General features: G+C 43.9%; 1 protein-coding gene across 6 annotated transcripts in view; it reads right to left on the reverse strand.

The window, feature by feature from the left end:
- Positions 1-27,389, reverse strand: part of EEF1AKMT2 (EEF1A lysine methyltransferase 2) — an 80,255-nt gene that overhangs the window by 21,844 nt on the left and 31,022 nt on the right. For 3 of the 6 annotated variants that reach the window (XM_057506448.1, XM_036899087.2, XM_036899090.2), the window contains exon 6: positions 24,837-25,232. The exons of 1 other annotated variant lie outside the window; for it this stretch is intronic. In XM_057506448.1, the coding sequence (XP_057362431.1) occupies positions 25,105-25,232 (128 nt within the window). In that variant the 3' untranslated portion in view covers positions 24,837-25,104. Of the gene's footprint in view, positions 1-6,577; positions 6,885-24,836; positions 25,233-26,140; positions 26,342-27,389 lie in introns of those variants that run through there. 2 more of the 6 variants (XM_057506447.1, XM_036899088.2) reach the window with 2 other exon arrangements.

Here is a 27,389-nt window from a genome sequence, read left to right on the forward strand (position 1 = left end):
TGTACACGAGGCACCATCTTCATATGCCCAGGACCTGCTCAAATACGACCTGAGCGACAGCTTTTTCCCTCCTCCACCAAGGGTGAGGGCCTGGTGTCCCGCAGACAAAAAGCGCCACCAACTCCTCTCCCCCACTGCCCTGGTGCAGCGTGCCAGGATCCCTCCCCAGCAGAGCGCGGGGCGCAGTATTACTGCCTTCTCCTCCAGGGCCCTAAGACACTACCCTCTGTGCCCATGTGCTGGCTAACCACAGTAACAGGGCCTTTGGGCCCAAACCAAGCCTAAACCAGAGGTGGGCAGCCAGTCTGACAGGGATCAAGCCCCTGGACCCCAGCTCTCGGCTTCTGCCTCAGGAGGGGCTGAAAATCAGGCCCTGTGTCCCCAGGAGAACCTCAAGTGTGCCATGCTGCTCACTGCCTTCCGCAAGGTACACTGCCAAGTCTCCCCCAGGCCTCCCAGACCCACCGGAAATGGGCAGGGGCAGTCTGCTCAGCTGTCCTCTCCCAAGTGCAGGGGAAGGGCTGGGACAGCCATTTTCACACGGGTTCAAAGCCCAGCAGGCCAGGGGAACCCCTCAGGCACCGAGAGCAGGTACTACGCTGGCCCTGCTCATCCACGCAAAGCCACGTGGAGCTCCGGGCCCCGCGTCCCAGAGCAGTCGCCCTGGAGTCTCTGCTGTAACACTCAAGGACATGCCTGAACCTCACATAATGTTTTAGAAACTGATTTTTATTTAGGGCAAGTCAGAACCCACTCCCCTCGGACCATCGCTCTGCTGGCCCAAGAGTCCGGCCCACACGACGGCGGCCGCTCCTCTGCTCCGGGCTGCCGCTCACCTTCCCGCCTGCTTAGTCTGAGCCAGGCCCGATCTCTCTGTTACTTTCCTTCCTAACAGGTGAGGGCATTTGCTAACCTCTCTGGGAATTAGATGAACAGGGAGGATTACTGCCAAGGTAAGGACATTTGCAGCTAACTTGCTTCTCTCCTGAGGACTAACGCTACGAGCAAGACCCTCCCAGGCTCAGAGAGGACACCCCAAAGCCAGCAGGGGCTGCTGAACCGGCCATCCTTGTCTGCTCATTGTTTTCCTTACCTCTCCTCCTCAGGGCAGGAGTCACATGCCACCCAGTCTGCGGGCCTGGAATCTGGCCTGGCATCTGAGGGTGTGGAGGCTCGTGTTTGTGTCAGCAACTCCCCCGCCCTTGGAGAACACTGGAGAGAGAGAGAGCAGATGACGGCGCCCTAAGGGCACCCAGCCTCCTTTTTCAGTCACATCAATGCAGTTCTTTTCTCCTTTAAGGAAAAAAAGGTAGTTTTACACTGAATCAGATTTTTTCAACTCAGGCAACGCCAGAAGGTTCTGTTCATTCTGATTTCTTTACTTCCAGTGCAGGCATGGGCAAGAGACGGGAGGTTCTGGGAAGCCCAAGTGCCCTTCTGAAAATGAGCTTCAGCGGCAAAGACCACACCCCTCCGGCGGAGAAAAAGTATTGGAGGAAAATTTCGTGTGTAAGGAACTAGTCTTGCGCCCTCCAAGGAGGTCACTCCAAGGTCAAAAGGCCTGGGAAGGTACCCCAGGAAGGACGGCTGTCATCTTGCCCCTCCCCGGCTTCCTCACCAGCGTCCAGCGGGTGACCAACCGGCTGTGACCCCCTTCCGTCCTCCGCCTCCTGGTTCATACCCTTTCTCCTGGGCTATTCAGTGGCCTCCCGGCTGTCTGCTCCAACCCCACACAGCATCGCCACTCGCCACTCACTGAACGCAGAGCCTTTGAAATGGAAACATTCACACAGGACCCCCCCACTCCCTGCTGTTCAGGGTTCAAGTCCAGACTCCTCACCTTGCACTGACTGCCCACCTGACCCAGACCAGCTTAGCTCCTGGCCCATTGGGCTCTTCTCACCAGGCACCCAGGAGGGTCACTCACAAACACATGCTGCTTCCCCAGTGCCCCCAGAGGCAATCGTGCGCTGCTGGGCCTCTGCACACACTGCTCGCTTGTCTGGGACAGCTCTGCCTCCCCATCCTTCCTCTGTCTAAACTCCTGCTCATTATTCAAGACTCAGGAAGCCTTCTCTGCCCTCCTCCCTTTGGCTCGGTTTAAATGACCTTCCTGTGGCTCCCGCAGGACTGTGGGCTCACCAGCATGGTGTGCACACACACCTCCCTTATGCTTCTCACACATAGCCTGGCGCACAGCAGCGACTCAGAACAACTGCAGACTGTCCGTGATATGCCTACAAGCTCCTCAAAAACAGGGCTTCGCTGTTCTCATCTCGGAATCCTTCAGGGCCTGACACAGGTAGTAGGCGTTGACTAGACACTGACTGAACTGGATTGCGCCTGGGGCCCCACCAGGATGGCAGTTCTGTGGTCACCACAGGAACAGTGACACACCTGCAAGGCACAGGGGGTGGCAAAGATGATCTGTCACACCCACCGAGACCAGAGGCAGCTCAAAGGCCTTGGTTTCCTCCCTCCCTCAGCCCCTTGGCCACAAAGCCCATGATGTCCAAGAAGAGGGTGTGCGCCAAGGCCATCCAAGCCCAGCCACCTTGGTGGGTCCTCTGCAGGGGCTCTCCAGGGCCAGTCCTTAACACTTGTGCCAGCCTCTGAGGAGAGGGGTCTGCTGCAGTCTGCAGTCTGGGCCCATCTAGAGCCCAATAAATAATCCTGAGTCTCCACACCCCCTATACCAATGGGCCTCCCCCAAAGCTGGCCAAAGTCCAGTAGGAAATCTCACATGCCAAGACTATCTGCCCTGTTCACACCACTAGATGCCAGGCTGGGGCTGCTGAGGTGTGACACTCAGAAGACTAGGTGGGTAGAGACCATTAGGAGTCACCGCCAGCACCAAGAGAAACCTAGTAACCCCTGGCGCAGGTACGGTCCTTCCTTTTGTTATCCAGGTCAAGTGCTGGGTTCAAAAGCTTTGATGAGCTTAGAGGAGCTCTTGCTCCTGGAGAGACTGCCAGTCATGTTCAGCTGGCAGAGGGGTCCAGAGGCAGTGAGAATCATTTCCTAGGGGTCGGTGAGAGGTGGCCAGGCAGGAGGGGTGAAAAACCCCAGCTGTGACCACACGACCTGTCCCAAGAAGATGCTGACTGCAGCTGTGAAAGGCAGTTCTCCAACTTGGAAAAAGGGCAAAACCAAATGAGGACATCGGCTACAAAGAACCTTTTTAGATTGGGCCTCCACTGTCGGTCCAGTCAGGTGTAAGCCTTTAAAGGTTCCAAAGAATTCACTCAAAGAACAGAACCAAGATTTTGAGGCTGCATTGTGACACTTACATGCATTTCATTTTCTGTGTTTAGAACCAAATCAAATCACGTTTGGTAAACAGAGATTTTGTTTCCTAAAGAGAAAGCTTAAAAGATTTCACCAGTCTTAACTCTTATTAAGAGAAACACTGCAAACTAAATTATAACACATGCTTTCAAACCTTCCTCCCTAAAAAATCACATAACATCTGAGAACGGAGAATACCGGGACATGAAAGGCTCTACCTGCCCCAATCTGACCCATGAAGCCTAGCCTAGCTCTGTCCTTCATCCTATCTGCCACCTGGGCCATGAGGACAATCGCCCTTGTCCTTCCCCTTGGCCTCCCAGTCCTCCATCTGTCCTCCCAACAGCATGTGCCTGTGACAGGCTGCATGAGATGCTCACTAACATTTGCTGGTTCCGTGTCCCCACCATGGTCTCACTCAGTGTTCCAAACCCATGAATTGGACACTATCAGCACGGCATAGTCCAGATGAGGGAACCCAGACTGGGACACAGCCACCAGTCCAAGGGCGAACGGTCAGCAAAGGGCAGACCTGGGATCTGAACCCAGCACTGAATCCAAAGCGCAGAGCTGCCTTCCCTGAAGGATGAGATCTGGGTTTCACCTACCCGCTGCCAGTTCTTTCCTTGTTAGAAACGTTCCAGGGCAGAGTTCTTCCTGCCCTTGGGTCAGATTCACATTTCCTACCTTGCGCCCCTCCCACAGCACTGTGCCCTTCACAAGGGGTTTCTCGGACAGGCTCGTAACTAGTCCCTAAAACAACAGAAGGCAGGGCCAGCAAAAAGGGAAACTGAGCCTGAGGGGGCCATGCAGCAAATTAGGTCCAGAGAGTGGGCATTAGTGTGCCTACTACCTTCCATCTGAGGAATCCAATCATTTGACTGCTAGAGGGTCTTTATAGGAGGGTGGCTCTCAGGGCGTGGCCCCAGGGCCATGACACAGAGGGCCCCCACATCCTCTGGCGTTTCAGAAGCAGAGACATCCCCATACCCTCTGAACCCCAGGAGATGACTCCCTCTCCTCACCCAGAGCATGGAGGTGGCCGGCTGCAGAGGACGTCTTACTACTTCCAAACATGCAGAGAAGCTGCTCCCAGCCAGCGATGGAACCTCCCTCCACTCCCAGGCCCCTGGCCAACGTGAATGCCAGAGCAAGGGGAATTCCAGGCGCGGCAGAGGCCTCTCCCAGCTGGGCCTTGTCCGTCAGGGCACTTCAGCCAGAGGGCAGCCGGGCGGAGGGTGGCCTCCCGGGGTTGGAGGATGGGCAGGCAGCAGCACTAGCAGCCATGAGACACTTCCTCCATGCACTGCTCAAACAGAGTGGCCCAGGAGCCTCCCGGCAGGCTCTGCTGCACAGCCCAAGCCCCTCCTGGAAGCAGCAGTGTGGTGACCAGTCGGTACTGACCAGGGACGCCCCCAGATGATGCTCCCTGCTCACAGAGGAACTGCACCTCCTTTTACTGGGGCAAGCACTGGAGGGAGAGCAAGCATGGTGTGGGGGAAAGAATAGAGGACGGGCCAGCCAGAATGAGCTGAAATGCCACTGTCCCTCTCACCCGGGATGAGCAAGCTTCTCTGAGTGGCAGTGTTCCCAACAATCCATGGAGCTAGTCCCGCAGCCAGACTGTGCTAAGGATTAAATGAACTAATGAAGGAAAGGGCCCAGCTCCTTTCAGGACACTCAGCAGGTGCCCAATGTCTGCTAAACGAATGCAGGAATTATGGGCTGGAGGAAATAGCAATCCCCCTCTTCCCCACCTCATCAGGCCCAAACCCAACTCCAGCACAGGAGAAAGAACCCTTCCTTACCACCACTACAACACACAGATGAGCAGGTGGACAAACCTTTACCAAAGCAACCAAAACCCTTTTCAACAAGCTCAAGGTTTCAGCACTTTCCAAGGGACTCAGTTTCCCCTGCTGGGGATTTAGTGAGCTTAAACAGTCAGCAACCTTGGAAATCCCTGCTGAGCAGGCATCGTGGGAGGAGGTGACAGATGGGACGGCATGTTTCACCTGGCTGAAGAACTCTCAACAGTGGCTACACTGCCCACGTGTCTGCGCTGAAGCACACTCTCTTGCGCGCAGGGCTGTGCTTCAGTCTCTCAGCAGAGAACACAGGTGTGAGCAGGGGACTCAGGAGATGACAGTCTGGCTCCTCTCCACACTGGCTATGTGACCTTGGGAAGGTCACAGCACCTCTTGGGGGTCTCAGGCCACAGAAGCTCATGCTCTCCTCAGCCCCTGGTCATTCTAAACAGAATTCTATAAAATGTAATCCCCAGGATGCCCATAGGACAAGTCTGAACAGTCAGGTGGCTGACAGTGTGACAGTCACTGCAAACTGAGTGAAAAGTACCAGTTGCCTGCTGAGAATCCCCAAGATGAGCCCTGGACCCAAACTACATCTTCCCTCCCTTGAACCGCAGAGGGACAGGATGTGTCACAAACCTCCGAGGAGAAAGAAGCTGCAAAGACCAGGAGGATGGCGGGGATGCAGGGCCTGCTTGAGGGAGGCCGGGGCTGAATGAAGCCTGCCCTCTTTCATTCCGGAAAGAAGGTGGCTCAGAGGGGCTGTACCGAATCCTGGGCTGGGAGGCACACCCAAGACCTGGCCCAGCAGAAATACCTGCACGATGTCTCCAGCAGGCACGTCGCCCAGGGGCGGGCACCTTTCAGATTCTCCTTCACTGAGACAGGGCAGCAGCGGAAAATTCCAATAGGTTTATTCCACTCCTGAACAGGAAGGTCCCTAATCCCCTGCTGAGGGAAGCAAGGTATGCATGAGGTCTATTCCAGCCCTCGTCCCTCAGTCCTGGACACACAACACAATCAACCGAGAAGCTTTAACAATACCAGTGCTGACTCCTATCCCTTCTCTCAAGGACTCTGGTATAATTGGTCCTGGATGCAGCCTAGGCAGCCAGATTAATTTTTTTAAACCTCCCCAGGTGATTCTAATGTGCAGCCAAAGTTAAGAACCACTGCTCTAAATTCTAGAAACCCCATGCAAAAGGGCCCCGCCCTTTCCACAAACTCTTTAGGAACAGAAGAGACAGCCGACTCAGCCAGGCGGTCCCTGCTGGAGATGGGCATCCTTACCCCACCCCCAGGGCCCACCCCACACACAAACCGGGATCAACCTGTGAAGAGCCATCTGTCTGAAACAGAATGCAGGGCCTCTGCCCAGCCCTGTCCAGGGAGTACCAAGTTCCCAAATGCTGGAGGACGTACAATTGTGCTTAGTTATTTACTTTAGATATGCAAACAAAGGTGATACTGTACAAATGTGGGGTGGCAAGCACCACAAAATGATTTACTTTTGAGACATCTGAATGACAAATGCCAAAAAAAAAAAAAAAGTCTTTTAACAACCCCTTTGAATGGAGAATGAAATCTGAATCAACGGTGATGCTTCCAGTAAGCTGCCAGATTTATTCTGTTTCCCCCAGAAGGTCAAAGGGAATAATTATATTTTCTTGAGAATATGTCTTGTCTAAGGAAGAGGCAAAACATTTCAGTCTTCCCAAATGAGGCACTGCCTTTGGTCTTATGGCAGATCTAGAATCCAATCACCCTTTTAAAAAAATTTAAAAGCTGTAGGAAAGGGAGGGGAAAGGGAAAGAGGCAGTTAAAATTTTTGAGTTTCCCTGTGGTGTTAACAAGACTAAACAAAATTTATGCCTTGAGATAAAACAGAACCCAGTGCCTCTATCTTCTGAACACACCCACCAAGAGCAGGCTGCATGGGAACAGCAGGCTCTGAAGACAGACAGACCCAGATAGAGCTACTAGCTTTTCAGCCTTGCAGCTGTGTGGCCTTGGGTCAGTTACTTGACCTCTCTGAGCCTCAGTTTCTTCCGCAGTACAGCCGGACTGTTCTGAGAATTAGAGAGGGTATGCAAATCCCATGGCTCAGGGTGGGTCTTCAACCACCAATGAGGACATCTATTACTTTAATAATCTGCACCCATTTGGCCTGAACCCTGCTGCACCCAACTTCTCATGGTCCTGCATCTTGGGAACTTGGGAACCGCATTATACCAGTATAGGAGAATCCGTTTCTTTGTTTCACAGGAGATCAAGTGGAAGGAGAGCTGTCAGGAGTTGGCCTGCCCCAGCATTCTGGGGTCAAATGGGCTGTTTACAAACAGACTTCTACTTCCTGAGAGTGGCCCCACGTAAAGAGCCCCTCTAGGGACTACAGATGCCTCCTAAGGGATCCTGCTGTTTCCATGATATTCCTGAACGGGCTGGCCATGCTGCCCCCACACCCCAACAAAAGGCAGCTTCCCGTGCAGCCCCCCACAGCAGGACAGCAGGAGAGCCGTTAAAGAAGCGGGGGTGCCTGTCACACTTCTCCGTAACCCCTGACGTGATGTGAAATTCTACAAGGTAGACCCTTTGAAATGCAAAATCTTTCAGAGTCCTTCAAATGTGTTTTTATTTTCTCCGGTTCCTAAGGCTGCTTTCAGACCCACCCATCAGCATTTCCCCTCTCAATCAACCCACATTTAACAAAAAAAGGAGGAGGAGGAGGAGGCTGCAGCAAAGACGTCTCTGTTTTTTGAAAAAGCTCGAGTATCTCCCGTTGCTGCAAGGGAAAAAAAAACTTGTCCTCAGCTCCAGCCTCCTTGCATCCCTCTTCCAAGACAGCCTGAAGCCAAGTTTCCTCTGGAAGATTTCCTCCCATCCTAACCAGCACGACACTAACTCTGCTGCTGCTCAGGATCTCCTGGAACTTTCTTAAGACAGGAATCCGGGTACCCTCTGACCCCAGTTAGGGAAGGTTACAACAGGCACCACCAAACCCACAACCCTCAGTTCTTGAAGCCCAAACCTTGATCCAAAACTGTGTGCACAGGAGGTTTGGATTAAACATCAAAGAAGTTACCGTAAAACAAAGTTGTTTGGCACAGAAAATTACTTCGCCATAAGAACCCTCGGGAACAGTAAATTGCTTTTGAATATGGACTTTTCAGTGGCGTGGTCATTAATCATGTTAATGTAAACTGCGCTAAAACAAAAATTTTCTAAGCAAGTCTCCGGGCACATCAGCATATCTAAGCGTCTGGGTTTGTTTCCAAAGTTCACATCCCTGCATGGAATGAAACTGCTGTTAATGGGGTCAGCTATTACAGTGCAGTCCCCGACCTTGGGCCATAATAAAGGTGACTCAGCCGTGTAGAAAAGAACCCTCATAAAGTTAGGCAGGAAACAAACACAGAAATTAATCAGAGAAGGAGAGTCAATGATTTTAGAGAAGTGTATTCACTAGGGCAAGTTTAAACAGCAACTCTCCCTGGATGATCAGATGTTTCAGAAACGTGTTGAGGGAGACCAGTCAACATTCCTCACAGCACCCAAGTCCCTCGGCTGGCCCCTGTTCTGCAGGCTGGAAGACAGGGCAGCAGCCTGACTAGGCAAGGACTGTGCAGCCCAGCAGTTAAGCTGCACTGAGCCCTGCCAGACACAGCCATGTGCTTCATGTTGGCAACAAACTGGTTCTTTCAAGAGAGGAAGAGTCTGACAAAAAGGACAGCTGCAGCAAAGCAAGAAGCCAGAGGCGAAAAAGCAAGAGGCAGAAACCTCAAAAAAGCCCCAAGTTTGGGATTCTCCCCTGAAGTCAAAAAACAAAACAAAACAAAAATCACCTTTGGGCTTTGCAGGGGCTGGTTAATCTAGTAAAGCGTCCCCCTTGCTGGATCAATTAAAGAGAACCCCTCCACATCTGGTTTCCATCTAAAACCGAAACTTGTATTATCAGCATATTACATAACAAATTATGCCTGCAGGTTTCTTTTATTACACATCAGAGAGGTGTGCGTGGTGGTGGTGGTGGTGGTAACGATGGGGGTTGTGCTGATCTGAGTATTTGCTTATTTCAATCTTTTTTTTTTTAAGGACAAGAACAAAAAGTTTTCCATACAGTCTGCATTTCAAAAAAGTCACACTGCCCAGATAACATACTGAACAACCCGACAGTGGGGCCACTGCTCAGTCTTCAGGGCCCACTGCATCAGGCAGTGGTGACACGGGTGTGCTCTTTTATACAGTATGCAAATGTACACCAAATTGCTCCAAGGCGTCCTCTGCTGCCAGCTTCCTGATTTTACACAAGGATCCATGCATGACATCCCCAGCCTCCTGCAGGGAAGGAAAGCTGGCTGGCCTCTCCTAAGCTTCCATCACAGGTCAGGTGCCCACTCCCTGAACCCACTTAAAGGACAAGTAGCCCACTAGGCTTCTAAAGAACTGGGGAGATGGAGAGGCTGGGGGTGAAGGAATCAAAAGAGGAATTAAGACTAAAAAGTGTGGAGAGAAAAAGCCTAAGAAATAACAAGGTGACTTCCCCAAAAATGTTATTAAGTGTAATCACCATCATGGCAATAAGGTATCTTAAAGCTCTTCCCCAAAACACTATGAACTTACAAAATGCTACTAGGAGTGACATACCCTAAATTGAAAACAGAAGAGAGAAACTGACTAAAAACATTATCAGTGGAAACAGTGGAATGCTCAGCTTGTCCTGCAAGCCTTAGAAATTCAAGTCCTTCCTGCAGCAAAAATACCAGTAGCTTTTATTTAAAACTTGTCTCAGTGTTAAAATGACTACACATCAATATCACGTTCTCAAGGGAAAATAAGAAATCCTTGGGCAAAATTATATGAAGTAGTTTCAAAACCACCTTCTTCTCTGGAGGGACATTCGGGATAAAAACACAAATGGCCCCAAGCCTCTCCTTTGCCCTCTAGACAGAACAGTGCCCTGGGGACACACTCTGGGTCTGCAGGAGGGCTGGCAGCATCGAGACCCTAGCCAAGTGCAGACACAGAGGCAAGGGCTCCCAATCCTGGACTTAAGAACCAAACCTTTTCCCACTAACATGGACCTAGCAACTGGGACAAGTAGCTGTTTTCTGTTTAGCTGTCCACAGGAAAGGAAGAAGAAGAAAAAAACACCCTAACACATCTCCAAGTCAGTATCAAAAGTGTAACTGAAGTAAGTTACTGTTAAGTGGTAAATTAGAATGAAACCAAAACCTGGCCAATTCAGGAACAGTGAGTTTCATTCAACTTCATTCCTTCCCAAATCCTCCAACTGGGTGGTATCTTTCAACCCAGAGTCCAGGATCTGGAGCAAGAGGGATCCCCCTTCCAGCCCGTGGGAACTGCTGAGAACACATATGCTAGTATGTCATTTGGAAGTCTGCTAATATGTTGCAAGCAGCACAAGTCGCTTGCCTGGCTTCCCAGGCCAATAAACAGTACCATTCCAACTCCTGCAGCAGTCAATAGAAAACAGTCCCTTGTCTCCACCATCCAACAATTCAACAAACATTTGTTCCTGTTGAACAACCGTCAGCCTGGCTCCATCTGCACCCGCTCAGGCAAGGCGAGCACCGCGGCGGCAGCAGCAGCACCAATGCCCTGCCCAGGTTCCGGGCCCAGAATGCGGCCCACCGCAGGGACCACTTGCTCAACACCACCGAGTCCGGAGACTGGAACGTATGGAAGACTCGGAGTGTGGCCTATAGGAGGCAGAATCCCATTCATCAAATGCTGCAAAGAGCTGTTCTTTGTTCACCATCGTACTAAGTACAGTACGTGTTAATGAACCCGGGCGGTCAGATGGAGGGAGTCCGGCTTCAGGGGGCGTCCGGGGGCGAGGGATTCCAGCAAGACAGCTCGCGCGACTCCCGTGTTTCGCCGCCCTGTCCCGCGCCATGAGCATTGTTTCCCAAGTCTGCAGACAGAGGTGGGGAGCTGGGGGTTGCCCGAGAAGCCACTTGGGGCACCGCAAACCGATGGCCCTCCCCAGACCCTAGGTGTCTTCTCCCTCGTCCCTACCCCACGAAGAGAAACCCCAAGCGGGGAGCCGACTCCCACGGGATTGCAAATCAAGAGCTGGCAAAAATGTGACTCGACCAGCGTGCCCACACCAGACGGCCCTTCTCGCCATGTGCAAAAGCCACTCCAGCGCGGGGGCCTCCCACCCAGCAAGCCCCACCAAGGCCACCCCGCGGGCAACCCCCGCACGAAACAGAACGCCCCCTCACCCACAACGTGCCCACCCGGCAGCACCAGCGACCGCGGGGTCTGCCGCGCGCCCGCATCCCAGGAGTGGCGGACGCAAACTTCCGCGAACAAAAGAGTTGTCTGCAAACGATGCGGTAACTTCGGGGCGAACGGGGAGCCCGGGTCCCGGCGTTCGGCTGCTTCGCCGTTGCAGCAAGTTGAAACTCGGAGAGCAGCACAGCCACCGGGCGCAGCCATCCCCGCGCCCGCCCCGGGAAGTGCAGACTTTTCCGCAGGGGCCCAGCTGGTTCGTTTCCCTGGCTGCGTTCTGACATGTCTCATGCCTGCCACAGGGGCGACACTCAGCACCCCAACAAGCCACCCGACCCAATGCGAAAAAAACGCGGAAAAAAAGCCAGCAACATAAAAAAATTTTTTTTTTAAATTTAAAGGGCAAGCCCAGCACGCACGCGATTGGGCTCCCTCCAGCCGGCGGCTGGGGCGCGTACGAAAGGATCTCCGCTCGGGACCGGCTCCCCGGCAGCCGCCGCCCGGCCCGGGGTCGCTTACTATGCGCGGCGGGGCGCTCCGGGCGCGGGCCCCTCGCCGTCGCCGCCGGCGCTCGCCAAGTCGTCCGGGCTGCCCGCTGCGCGTCCGCCGCGCGCACGCTCTCCTGCCGGCGCCGAGCGCTTTGTACCGAGCGGCTCCCAGAGAGGAGGAAATCGACTTGTCACTTCCTGAACTGTTTGCAACTCGTCCCTTTAACCGGCCCGGGCCAGGCCGCCCGCGCCCGCCGCACCCGCCGCCGCCCGACCGCGGCTGCGTGTCGTTGGGTCCGGAGCTGTGCGGGCGGTGTCGCGGGCCCGGGCGCTCGGCGCGGCGGCGGCGGCAGCGGGCGAGTGTGCAGTGCGCGCAACCGCCGGTGGGCGGGGAGTGGGGGGTTCGCGGCGCGCCGCCGGCGGGGCTAGAGGGCGTCCTGCTCGCCAAGCTCGCGCCTGCGAGGCCCTGGGACGCGGGAAGTGGCCCCAGGCCCGGGCGGCCGTGCAGCCGTCATCGCGGGCGCCTGGGCCCAAAGGCCCGGCAGGCGTCTCTCCCCGCCCCTCGACTCCCGTACAAGCCGGGACGAAAACACCGGGCCGCGTGGAATTCAGACGTCCAGCTTCCGGGTTGTTGGGGTTTTTTTGAGGTTTAAAGAAACGCTCATTTCGGTGGCGTGCTGGGCGATAGTGGAGGGGGTCCGTGTAGGTGTTGTCACGCTTTGGGAAAATAAAGCCCTAGTTTCATAACTCTGCGCCGATCGAAATAAAGGAATATGTACTTCAGAAGCCACATCCAAAATATATGCAACTGTTGAAGGAAGGATTTGTGGTTGCTAAGCAGAGGCAGAGCATGTTTAGTTCTGTAACTTAGGATGTTGACTTAAGTTCAGGAATGTAACCCTGACAGTATAAGCAGAGTATTTTCATTGTGCTGCTCACCTGGGGGAGGGGGATTGTTTTGTGAAATAAAGCCCTAGATTTCTCATTACTCCTTCCTACTGGTGTGTTATTTTATTGACCTTGTATCCAAAAAAAAATTTTAAGAAAAAGGTTTTTAAAAAGAACTGTGCTGTTTTGTGTTCTCCTCTGCCAAAAAAACAAAACACCTCATTACTTTACATGGATTGTGTCTGCGCCATTTGAATGGTTCTATTCATAAATCAGGAAACTTTTTCTGTTGCTTCTAGGAACATTTAATTGGTTTTAATCCAATGTTTCAATCCCAGTATCAAACATAAATGAACAATTAACTTCTTGAGCTTGTTGTGCACTTGGGAAACTATTATATTTCATGGCTATTGCTGAAATATTTCAGTTTCTTCCCACACTGGACTCATTCTTTTTCAGAAACCATGAGCTAACATCTCCTTTCACACTAACTGCAGCTCACTCCAGTGATTTCTGCTGCAAGATTAGGATGGACAACAATCAGGAGGATGTGAGCCTATTCATTCAAGCAGATGATGTGGGATATAATCAATTAATCCTAACAAAGCCAAAATGAATTAATATGCAGAATACTAAAATACTGATATCCATAAACACTTGCCTTAAAATTGATCAAAGGCCAACTTTGAAAAGAGTAAGAACCAAGTATCCCTAGGGTGAATGAAGAAAGGCACAAGGGATAATTTGAGAATCCTGCCACACTTTACTAACGCCATCTTATCACCGTGTCACCTTAGAGAGCTTTAAGGATATAGTTTAATTTCCTTTTTATTAGGAGGCCGAGAGTGACTCCTGCTGGCAAACATTCAGCTTACTTCTGCAATTACTAGTTCATCAGGTCAACTTAAAAAACAAAATGTAGGGGTCCTGAGCCTGGAAACAATTATTGCAACCATTATTCTTGTTGCTCTCAGGATGATTTTAGTCTCACAAAAGTCCAAGGACTGTGGTTATGGCAAGCTCCTTTGCTGCAACGCCTCCTTTCCAACCTAAAGCAGCCTGTTTTTCTGGTTCTGAGGCCTTCTTGAGAGTATACAGAATTAAAATACCCACTTAAGGAGCTGTACTACTCACCAGTAAATAGCTGTTTCACATTTAATTAATTTAAATCTCCAAAAGGCTAAAAATACATACATTAAGGCTTCTATAATATACATACAGTCAACCTTCTATAGTGTAGCCTTTCCCACATTATTATATAGTAAGTCCTATAATATCTAAAACATCCCCATTTTTTCAAGCTATACTACATAATTCTTCATTATATTAAAAAATCTATCCAAAAGATTATATATTAGAATTTTGCTCAATTCAGAAGAGTAAATATAAACTTAGTTGAACCCTGGCTTTAAAACAAGGTAACTTGCAACTGGGGGAAGGGGAGCTAAGCTGTTTACCTTTGTTCAATCCTAAAAGGTCAGAACCAAATCAAAACCAGATTTAGAGCACAACCAGACGCCTAAACACAAATTCACGGGCCAATTTTGGAATAAATCCATAAATAATCCAAAAATGATCATTTATAACTTTTCCATTATCAATCGACCAACACTAAAGCCACGGAAAACTCTGGGAAAACATAAAATGTAGTCTCACTCCAAGACTAATCTATGAAACTCAGGGATAAAACACAGTAACACCAGCTCTCTGGCTCCCTCAAAGCAGGGCGACCAAATGGAGGAATGCTTATGTGTATGCATCTTCTATCCACTCAAAACCGCTGGGGAGACTTAAACGGCATCATTCTAGACAAGAGGGCTCCCCCATTCCAAGTTTAAAGCTCTTAAGCAACAGGAGACAATAAGGGTGTATCCAACTATAACTTGTATCAACAAGCTAATAAAAGTATTCACCTAAGCACATTTGTGCACAGGAGAATAAAGGTTAGGTTTTGATATGCACTAAGGAGTGCCCTAGGTAGTTAGTGGGTGTTTTATTTTCGTTTAGAACCAGATAAATGCCATATTCAAACAACAAGGAGCTAATCTTTGAAGTATGAGCAAGTATCAGTCAATGTTACTCGATTTTTCCCGAATTTCTCTGTACCTACAGTTGTAAAGAGTTCTTCACTAAAAAAATTATAGAACTAGTTTGTCTCTAAGAACAACATATTATTCTTTTAAACTAAGGAAGTGAGTGAAAAAAACTTGTTATACATCTGACCCAACAGCAGTATGCAGATGTGTGTATGTATTAACAACTCCTTTATTCAGCTTCCAAAAGCCACTGCCTCTTGTTCACAACTGTTGTATTAAAAGCCAGTCACTCAAATTTCACACTGTCCTTTCTACATCTGAAAAGACCCTTTTAAAGCAGAACCTTTTAAGATTTCTTATAATAGATGACTGGAAGTCAGACATCACCAAGTCCACCTGAAGCACTTTCAAAGAGATTGGCTACTAAAAACAAGTCAGCAAAATACAATTCTTTGGAAAATATAGAAAGTTTTTGGTTACAGATGAAAGCCAAAAATCTGCATCAACTATGGGGGCAATTTTCTTATGTGGATCTTATTCAGAAAAGTAAGTTCTATAGTTGTTCCACCATCTATGAGCCAGCTACAACTGACAGCCCTGCCTACATCTGCACATTGTAACACACTAATCCTTCTGTTATGTCCTTTCTGGTCTTTTTACCTTGTGTTCTAAAACCTTTCCACTGATGAAAGTGAGTTACAGCTCGGGCTGGAATCTCTCATTATGTATGAATGTGTGTCTGTGGGTACATCTCCCCCACATCTATATGCACACTCCTTTTTTAAGGGGTATTCTGGTTCTTGGAGACAAAGTTACTTTTTGATTCAAGCACTAAATAAACCAAGTTTATTTTCATTGAAAAACCACCACAGCAGTGAGTTTAATGATACCAATCTAACTCCTTTGATACAAAATGAGAGTTGAAAGCAGCTTGAAGGGGAATGCCTATTGAAATCAACACATGTGAATCTGCACAGCTTTGTAACCAAACGTCTAGCACCATTGAGGTATGAAGCACGCCAGCTGGGATGGCATTGTGCACCATAAAGTGCGGGTTGTAAGCCTAAATCCTGAGCACAAACCCTGGTTTCCAAGTTGGCAGGTGCTAAAAACATAGCAAATGTCACGCTTGCAACTCACTGGATGGAAGAGCTCTGAGTAAAGTAAGCTAAGAAGAACAGAGCAAGAGTTAAACTTACTCCAATTTGATATTATCCTTTTTTTTTCCAAAGTTAACAGTGGCTATTGGTGTTACGTGCTATATTAAGAAAACACACACATGAAAAAACCCAGGCACCAAAAAGTTTGTGCATGGTAAATAAGCAAAAATAAGTATAATGAAGGCTTTTCACTGTCTACATTCAAAGTTACCGGCATATGTAAAACTTATCAAACCTATTTTACTGTTTTAATACTAAAATTCAAATGCATAATTAATTCCTGGCCTTTCCCTGACCTATTTATGATCTTAGCTTAAGTAAATCACCTATAACCTAGTTTGCCTCAGTTACTCCACCAAAAACATAACTAAAAACAAGTTACAGTATTTTCATATTGCTATACATTGAATTTAATCTAGAAAATATTTCAACAGTAAACCCAGACTAAAGTGTTTATCTACAAATGAAAACCATTTCAATTTTCTTTTTTAAATATCCTTCAGAATTCAGACTTAGTATTTGAGATACCAGCTCAAAATTTAACTTAATTTTTCTCTTCTGTCAACTATCTACCATATAAGTCACTGCCTCAAGAAAAATCTATTTTTAACTCATGCCTGGTGATACGCTCCAAGCTACTGCTATCCTGCCTGGCCCTTATAATAATGAAACTGAGTGCATTTCATTTTCATTAGAGGAAACTGTGAAACTAGATACAGTTTGTGATTTCACAGAATTTAAATACCTCAGCTAAAGACCAAATCCCTTGGATTTAAAATATCAAGGAAAAAAAGTTAGTCTCCGGTTCCAATGAATAGAACATTACTCGGAGCAGTATGAAAAGAAAATTTGTCCCACGTATTGTATTAGTCTCTGAATTTCTGAACTCTCCTCAGCAGTTTGTCAATCTTCTATTTTAACCAAAAGCAAAGATGTTTTATCATATCCATAACTGTTTATATAAAAGGGAATAGCCTATTTGTACACACATACCCTACGCCTGACCTGAAACAGAAAAGAACTGGTATGAAGGAGAAGCTGGCTTGCTATTTTAAATACGACTTTACAGCTCTTCTTAATTTTCACAAAGAACCCAAAAAACAAAACCAAAAAATCTTGATCAAAAGTAGTTTATTCAAACATTGTACTGTTAAAATGACCTAACTTAAAAGTAGAGAAGCTCTGACTTTGTTCCGTCCTAATGGCATATGTACATAATATTGTACTGACCTCATCTCTGTATAAGTTTTTTAAATGGTCCAAAGACTTATGTAAGCTCTTTGAGGTTAGCTAGAGAAAGTGACACTGCTGAGGCCAGTATTTCTAGTCATACAAAATACTTTAGATAATAAGATAGTCACTTAACCACCAATAAAAAGATTAAATAAACAAATCTGAAAATCAAATGTTTCCTAGACTAGCATAAACAACTGATTCACTGCACTTTACCTACTATACTGTCAGTTCCGGTATAAACTAAAGTAAAATCAAATAAACTACTACTTAAAGTTTTACCCAATATCATTAAAATGCCACTGTGAATGGTGCTGTGAATTCAACATAAAGCAAGGGAACATGAACCACTGATCATATCTGGATGATTCAAGGTGGAAATCAATGATAAAATCTTAGCCAACTGCTTCCTAAATGCACAGTAAAAGACCCAAATCCAACTCAACAACTTTCATTAGACCAATGCATGGTCATTTGGTGGACCTTCTCTGGGTTCCCTTGTTTGAAGTCACTGGAAATGATGCCTTGGCATTCAGACCTAATGGAAGGTTATCCTTGATCATTTGTCTTTAATTCAAATGCATCCACATTAACATTTTCCCCATCATACCTACAATTATTACTAAATGATTATCACTTAAACAGAAAATGATCTTAAATCTGAGGGGTGTTATTAGTCTGTTTAACACATCATGAAGGACATTTCATGAAAATCTGGCATCGTATCTTGTTTCCTTACTTCTTAACTAAATAAAAAGGTGCTTCAACACCAGCCCCATGCAGAGACCAGGAAGAAGGAGCTAGACAGTAATGACTTTTTAAAGAAGTCCTGAAAGGCACACCTATTCTAAACCTTTCCTCCTACTAATCTACTATTCCTCCTCTTCTTCACTCATTTGATCATGCCTGGAATACAAATGCCTTACAGGGGACTGCATACATTAACTTGGTGGCACTGAGGGTTAAAATCCTGAAAATTCAATATATTAGCTTCAAAGGGAAAAAACATCCTCGGAGAAAAAAAGTTATCTGGCATTGGTGCGTGCTAGGAATCATGCTAAACTGCTTTACGTTTATTTTTTCATTGAATATTCACAACTCTATTATGTGAAGTCTACGTAACTGCCTCTCTCCCCACTATATCAAACTGCTTCAGAGAAATGTACTGAAGAGAAACCAACTTTAAATAAGCATCTACCATAGGTACTTTGCTACCACTTTCAACATACTTTAATTCCATTCAAGGGATAAGCAACTCTAGGACAGACTGAGAATACCCCAGTGAAGCACAAGGCCTAAAAAGGGCAGACCAATGTACTACATACTGGAGGAAGAAGTCTCAAAGCCCTGGGACTTTATGTCATCTGTGAGTGTGTAGTCTGTGTGTATTTGGGGTAGGGAAGAAACAATTAAGGAGATCCTTCAGATGATCACAATTCTGTTTAGGTCCAATGTGGATCTCAATCTTTCTATATATGTCAGATAAAAGTGAGCTAAACAATTAAATGTAAATTTTTCAGTTTCTTGGATAAAACATCTCTATGGTCACATGAATATAAACTGAATTATCAAATATAAATCACAGACAATCAATACTCAAATCTAAAGTTTACCAATGAATGCGAAGACATTTTTATACTGAAATACTCCTGTGATTACTTCAAATGCTTTATTATATGTAAATACATTTTTTGCATATACATGAATAAATACCTTGGCTTAAAAGAACCATAGTGACCTAACAACTAACATTTAGCTAATGGACTGTTTAAACTCCCCATATGTAGTAGAAACTTATTTTGTAGGCCTTTCTCTAAACCTTAGATCAATTTCAGCAATTATGGACTGAATGTTTCGTATCCTCCCAAATTCCTAAGTTGAAGCCCTCACCCTCAATGTGATGGTATTTGGGGGTTTTGGGAGGTATATTAGGGTGAGATAACATCATGAGGATGGGGCCCCTGTGATGGGATTAGTGCCCTTATAAGAAGAGACATCAGAGAGCTTGTCTGTGGGCACTCACTTTCCTCACCCCAAGCGTGCAAAAAGAGGTCACGTGAACAGACGAGGAGATGGCAGCTGTTTACAAGCCAAAATAAGAGGCCTCAGAATGAAACCTACCTTGCCAGCCCCTTGATCTTGGACTTCTCCGTCTCCAGAACTGGGAAAAACCAACTATGTTATTTAAGCTCCTCAGTCTATGGCAGCCCATGCAACTAACACAGGGTAGAGAAGAACTTTCAATATCACCTCTGCTGAACACCCTTGTTTTGCAGAAGAAAAACTAAAATCCAGAAAAGGAAAGTAACTTGCCTAAATTCCAATAGTTTTTTTCCTCCAAAATCTAGTATTAGAAAAGAGAGAATCATTTTTCTTTGATATTTAGTCTATTACTTAACAGATTTTAAACACAAATTTTCTGTTGCTATAAAATGAGAGGAAACAAAATAAATTTCAAGTTCAGAAAGTAATACTGCATTTGTTCCAAGTTAAATCACTAATCAAATGGGCTTAATAACAAAATGATCTCCCTTTCTTCTGGCTATATAACATCTTTATCATACAGAGATTCCAAGAGGAAACCTCACCTCACTAAATTGAACAAACCTTTGGAAAAGACAGGCTTATTTCATAGTGAGGTCCAGAGGAATTCCCCTCGTAGTTCAATCCAGTTAATTACTCTTTAATTAAACAATAAGCACAATTGGCACTTCCAACTAAAAACCATATGGAATTCTGTCCTAGCTCTTAATAAATATATGATCAATGATGTGACCCAACTGATTCTTTCATGAAATCAGAGCTTTCCATCTAGACCTGTTAGGATTTCCAAGAGGGAATAAACAGCTGTGACTTGTGTGCCTTGCTTCTGACTGCTTCTCAAAAATCAACGAATATTATTCTCATTCAAAACAATGGCATAAAAGCAGTTTCAGTGAATCACAAATGGACCTCAAAGGCTCTATTTATAACAACACAACATGTAGTTTTCACTCACAATTTCAGGCCTTTCTTCCAAAACTTGCATACAGTTCTTTAATTCAGCCCAGCATGTTTTATTATAAAATACCATATTATGATTTTCCCCATTCAGACTCTAACAAGGCTCCTTATTGAGGACATGGAAGGAAAACCTAACTATTGCTGCTTCAGTGCATCTAAATTTATTTCATTACCAAAATCAACAGTGTAGGAACTATATGCTGTCACAGAAAGGCACACGGATATGGAATGTAAACTGCTCTTTCCTGTACTCTTCCCCCTCAAGTCCCATGGTTGGAAATCATCCTAACATTTTTCATCCTAACATTTTTTTTTTAAGCCAGGATGTACTAAAATTAGATGGGAACAAAGGACTGCCATTTTCATATCAGAAGATGGGTTAGGAGGAAAATATGAACTGGCAGCACCCACTGCTTCTGACTATTCCCTGTCTCTGAAGTAGTAAGGAAGTCAACAGCAGAGAAACTACAACCATTTCAACCATGCTTCTCTTCTGCTACAATCACTGAATAATAATAAACTGCTTCAACTGGAAGTACACTAACGAAGAGTGAAAAATACAGTCCTTGGTCCCCTTATTCAAAGAGAGTATTTTCATATTTCTGTCTAAGCCCCTCAGATAATATTTAGGATACGCTAATTGCTGGTTCAAGTGTAAATTTTTAGGTATTTGGGGAAATAAATGTGCTAGATTCTCTTCTTTAAAAGCTTCTGGATAGCATGCATAATAAAGATCACTCAGTATACAAGGACGATTTCCTGATGCAGTAATAATAGTACATACTTAGAAACATAACAGAATTTATCAGATATTCAGGACGGCCACTTGAAAATGAAAAAAGTAGATTTGTTTCTTTATACCTTCCTTTCATAAACTAGGCAAGTAATTTGCAAATACTTCAAGACATGATTGATCTCTTGGTTTTAAGTCTTTCTTACAATGGTATCAGCATGACAAAAGTACACTCTGCCAGGCTCCACATCCCAGTTTTTGAAGTTCTACTCCATAAAAGCGGGATATTGATACATTCATGTCTTGAGAATTATTCCTATTTTTAAAATTTGGTTTCCCTGGGCGAAAACTACAGGTCCACACAGTGACAGCTCAAAATTCAGTTAGAGAAGCCCTTTTAATGACTAGTCTAATGCACTGTGTTGTAAAGATTTTTAAAACTCAGTAAGTACTGACTCAAGCTCTCTTTTTTTCCTGGTTACTGGAGCCCATCTTGACATCTAAGCTGGAAATGAATGATCTTTCAACAACACTCCAGGGATTTTGCGAAGGTCAGATTCAGTCATTCATTAGGCTTCTTACCCCTCGCTTTTCAGAGGTCCATTGTAGAGCTGGTTTTATTCAGCATTTATGTGGCCTGTGGGCTTGAGTATTTGTCTGCTTAATGCTGAGTTTCATTTCTATGCCCCTAACATAGGGATCCATCAATTGACCAAAGAATTTCAAACTATTCTTTTACTTTTCTAACAAATTGCATGGTGTGTATGAAGAATAAATTAGCATTAATTTTCTTCCATTAACTGTTAATAAAACAACTCATGTGCTCCCCCTTCGTCTAAGGACATCTCTGTTTCCTGCCTAACCAAGAGAAATGACAAGGGTTTCCTAATTTTTCCCACTATGCAATTGTCCTCCAACCTACCATGCTCCTCAGCTCCCACAATCAAGCTCTAGGTCATGGGCAGCCTCCTTCCAGGGACATGTCCGAGACAAGACTCCTTTCAGAATCCATCAATGCTCCCCCACCCCGCCCCCCAATAATTAGCTAAGGAGGTTACTACTGTGGAACACAAGACACTTGGTCTCTTGCTCTCAGAGCAGAAGGCTGTCTCTGGAGCACACACACTCTAGCTCACAGTGCCAAAGACAGGAAATCAAACCCAGTTCTCCCCACAGCCTTAGAATACTGGCCTGGAGAGCAACTACTTTTTCACACTGGTATATATTCTCATTGTAGGCTACCAGACACACACAGGCACACATAAATATATAAAAATAAATTATTTAAGAAAATATAAAGTCTAGTAACATAGGCAAGGATACTCCATTTCTTTGCATATCAATTTAAGGAAAATTATTTAAAAGCCATATAAAACTTAATTACTATTATAGGTTCCTTTAAAATTAAGATTTCTATTATACTCTGGATGAATGTGAATTAAGGTCAATATATAGCATACTACAGTACCATAATATTATAAAAATAAATAAATGAAAAACATTATTCTTACAAAGTCTTTTGTGTATGTTTACCTCCCTTCTTCCCCCAAAAGGAGTGGAAAATTGCATGCATATCACAGACAAAGAAGAAAGGCAAACTAGCACTACTACAATGGGAAAAAAATCATTCAAGGACAGTTTGTACTTATTTTTAAATGGCTGTAGTCGAGCTGCCAAGAGTAGTGTCAGGTTTGATTCTCATATGCATAACTGCCAGTTCCAAAAGCAACTCTTAACTTGTGCACCTGGCTTAAAACAAAATGCTCTGAAAACTTCCTATTTCTTAACTGGTGTAACTGCCCATTCAGGCCTCAAATGCCTTTGGACTTGCACACACACTTCCCCACACCCTGAAGTGGCCTGTCACACAGCAGTAACATCATAATGAGAAGCAACTGTGCTGTGCAGGCTCCATACAGAAATCGTGTTTGCATTTCAAACAAGTTTCCTCAAAATAAGAGTGTCTTTTGATTAGATAAATTACAATTCCAACTTCTCCAGACAGAACAGCTTTCACTACATAACTTACTGCCTCCTTTCATAATCATAACTGTGTAATTTCTTTCAGTTACCCACATACTCATATGATTTAACAAACTAAATTTAATAATCATGTACTTATGACTTGTTTCAGTAACTTGGGGACATTCACTGGCTTGCTTTTTAAAGCACAGTATTATTTGAAAATACTAATTTGTTGCTAGCATTTTTGGACCTTCTATTTGTTCTGATTTCAACCTCCAAGAAGCTGGTTTCCAGCAGGATTAAACTGGTAAGAAGAGACGACAACTCTCTTCTCCTAGCCTTATCAACAGCTCCAGGATTGTGAAAAGAATTCATCTTAGCAAATGAAACATACATACCCCCAGGACAGTGTGACTCAAGGAATTTTTCAACAAAGGCCCACTCCATGCTATCAGTCACTCAAACCAAATGTTTAAGTCGGACCCCACAGAAGGGCAATTTTGCTGGCTTGGTGCTTTCAAATAATATATACTTAAGAACTCAAAATTTTCAAAAAGTACTTATATACTATTATCATATTTGAAATCAAGGAATAATAATGTGAAAAAACAAAGACCAGATCTCCTCAATAAATTATAGAACTCCTTATATGTTTCTATGATTTAAGATCCCAAGTCTAGTTTGAGAAAAACCAACATAATTTCTTTACAAGTTTAAATCACATGTATTTTGAAGCAATTTCTCACTTTTTACATGTTAAAAACCAAAACTTTTCAAAAAACATTTTCTGCGTTTGAAATTTTATGTAAATGTCTTCAGCTATCTTGTGCAAGTCAGGTAGTAATCCTAGTAACGGTTGACTGAAGTTGATCTAAATCAAAATCAAACCACTACCTTCCACCTCCACCCACAACTCCAGAACAAAAAAAAAAAAAAAAAAAGAAAAATGCTGGACTTACTCATTACCTGAGTAACATTTGCCAAACTAACAAAAACTATTTTTTTAATAACCTAACAGGCCCAAAATGCTAAAAACCATCAAAAACGGTATCATTTTCTTAAAAACTCGTACTATTGACTCCAAAATTAAATTTGCCCAAATACAAAATAGCATCCAATATTAATATACCTCATCTTTTCAAAAACATCAATAAACTGCTTCTCTTACCAATTAGACCTAATTAGAACATCTTTGTCCCTATGTCCCCATAGGCTTACACACACACATTACACCACCCTTTCACATAATGACACAATTCAGTTCTTGACTAGGCAAGCCTTTTAAGACAAGTAGGGAAATGGTGAAAAGTAATAAACGATGACTCACTATTCTCACAGTCCACAGATCAACACCGTCACTAAGAAGGATCTGCAGAGCTTTTAAAATAACTTCCAACTTCTCTAACAGTATTTATTAGTACGAGTCCTAGTGTCCCAGTTGAACTGTAAGAAAGAATGGGCTTTAGGGTCAGACCTAGAGAAGAATTCTGTCTCCATCCTGTATTGGCCCTTCGATATGTAGAAATATGAATAAGTAATACCCATCTAAAGAAGACACTGGAAGGATTCCATAACTTAGTAAGATAATATAACTTAACATAGTGCTAGCAAATAACAGAATCTCTTAGTGGCCTTTCCTGCTACCTATTTATCCCTCCCAGTACATAAAACACCATCAACCACAAAATACAAGCTCAATAAATATTTCTTGAGCAACTAATACATTTATCTGATTTTGTTTAGTTCTGTAAGTGAAAACTAGGGGAATTTCTCAGGTATTAAGTAATTAAAAAAAAATAACCACCATTCAACCCAAAATAGTATACGTATTATGTTTCATAAATAGTCTGATAAAACACTAAGAAAGTTTATTTTGTTTCCTATTATGGCCTTGCTATTGTTTGGACAAATTTTAATAAGTAGCTATATTCAACTCAACTTTTATCAAGGCACAAAAATCAAGAATACATGCCTTCTGTAAATGCATTTACTGCTTTAAAGTTTTTAAGTGTTCAGCAAGTACAGGAAAATTTTTTAATCAAAAGGAAAAATATTTACATTTCAAATACAAAAGAAAATTTGAAATTATTCTTGGTTGATCTCTAATACCCAACCACTTACATGTTCATATTTTTACCAATCCATTAAATCTTTCCAACATGTGCATCCTGTGGACTTACTAAGCATTTTTTTGTACTTGAGTTTTCTGTGTCATGTTTACTTTGATATGGAGCTTCCTCTTTAAAAGCTAACTGAATTTGTCCAATGAGAAGTCTCCTGTTTTTGGAAAACCAATGCTGCTACACTGTTTCCAGATCTGCCTCCAAAGCTGAACTTGGGTGTAGGCAGCTCTTCAAAAAGTTCAAATCCTGCCAGACAAAATTCAAATACTATTATTAGGGATTGAATCCTGCAGTTAAGGGAAATTTGTATTAACGAAGTACTTGTAAATCCTTTATGAAACTATGATTCCAAACTCTGAATTATGACTGGATTTCACTTTATGGCTTATCAATTGTACTGTGTGTCTAGTATATATGTGTATATATAGTAAGAATACTTTGCACTGAACAAGGAATAGACAAGACCAAAAACAACTTGCAGAAAAGAGGCTTTCCATCCATCTCTCATTTCCTCCACTTCCTGTTATCACCTCTTCAGCTCCACACCTCCTTCAGTCTACTTCACCGCCTAGTTTGTAGGAAGCAGCTACCATGGACTGAGGTCTTACCATGTATCAGGCACTGTTCCGAATGCCTTATGTGTAGAAACTCAAACCACATCACACACACAAAAGCTGTTAATACAGAAAGGTTAAATTACATGGAAATAAAAATGAATTTGTATTAGATGAAAAGCTCCTGGAGATGGACAGTGGTACTTGTACAACAATGTGAATGTACTTCATGCCATAGAACTATACACTTAAAAATGGCTAAATCTTTTGTTATATATATTTTTACCACAATTAAAAAAAAAAAGAGTTTGTAACCAAAGATCAAGACCCAAACTGAATTAATGAAGGGTGTCGGAAGACAAGGGAGTAGTAGCTTTCAAAGTAGCAGTGTGTGATTTAAAACAAAACAAAACAAAACATGGATCCAGACGTCTTGGGTTCAAATCCCAGCTCTACCACTTACTAGGTGAAAGATATGCTGGTCAAGTTACTTTAACAAAGATCCTTAGTTTCTATGCAAAAAGGTAACAGATACCAATGCCCCTATCTAAGTCCTAGTGATTTAGTGAGGATCAAATAAGATAATGTGGCATTTTCTCAAAATATAAAACAAAATGGAAATTTAATGTTTTATTATTTTGTTTAAAAAAAAATAAGACAAGGCTGCAACGTCACTTTTAGTTGACCATGGTTTTCCCTCAGTAATGGGACTACTTGCTTGGGAGGTATTTTTTTATCTTTTGGGCAGGGAGGTGGTGTACATTTTCTGTTTCTAAACCTTTAGCTTCAGCTCAAATAACTCTAATAGAAAGAAAGGTTAGAAAGGATATATATTATTGCATCAATTGATCTTTTATACTTTGTTTCATTATGCATTCTAGTTCCTATTCTTAATCAAACTTCACCAAATCTTAGATAACTAAATATTAAAATTTTGTTAAAAGCTGGTAATAGGAAAACTTTTCCAAAGGAGGACAGACCTTTTAAATAACATGATATATCTTAACACTAGAAAATGGAACCACTATGGTAGGTACATGGGTACACACCCTTATCTTTTTTTTTGAAATTTTACATATGGCTACAATACTTCACAATAAAAATTTTCAAGAAAAATAATCTGTGAATTTTGCAAAACTAGTATTTTTAACTCCTTGGATAACCCTACAGAATTGAAGTTGTTTTTTAATGGAAAATATTCAAAATATTAAGTGATTATATTCCAGTGATAGATAATAAATGATTTTGAATAGTATAATCTACATGCTTAGATGTTGGGGTTGATTTTTTCTAATTAATCTGGATTACTTTTACAGTAAGATAGGTTTTTTGGGGTTTAATTTGGTAGTTGTAAGAAAGTCAAATTTTCTGGACATCAAATTCGAACATCAAATATCTGACAAGTAATCCATGTAATCCTCACCAAAACAAATAAAAACACAAAATGTTTATATAAATATATAGGAAAACTGCAAGAATCCTTTCAACAGTTTTATCAACATTTATGCTTCAAATAAGTAAAGAAGCAAAGAACCTTAAAAGAATGGTGAGGCCAGCTTTACTCTATGTGAGAGGGACTATGGAGGCCAATCTTGAGAAGCCAGTGACAACACCCTCAGCAGTTCAGCACTGATGCATGGCTGTGGATTCTGTTAGTATCCTGTATCTAACTCCAAAAACCACTTCCTAAGAGACATATGCCTAAAAAACGTCTTCAGTGATATGTCATTACTTAACATTTCCTGTTGTCACATTTTACTTAAATTCTGTATTAAGCTTAAAATTGATCATAAGTTAAAGAACTTAACTTTTAACTTATGAGAACTCAGTAGTTCTCAGACACAGACAC

Source organism: Manis pentadactyla, chromosome 8 (genome assembly GCF_030020395.1).
Source record: "Manis pentadactyla isolate mManPen7 chromosome 8, mManPen7.hap1, whole genome shotgun sequence".
NCBI lineage: Eukaryota > Metazoa > Chordata > Mammalia > Pholidota > Manidae > Manis > Manis pentadactyla.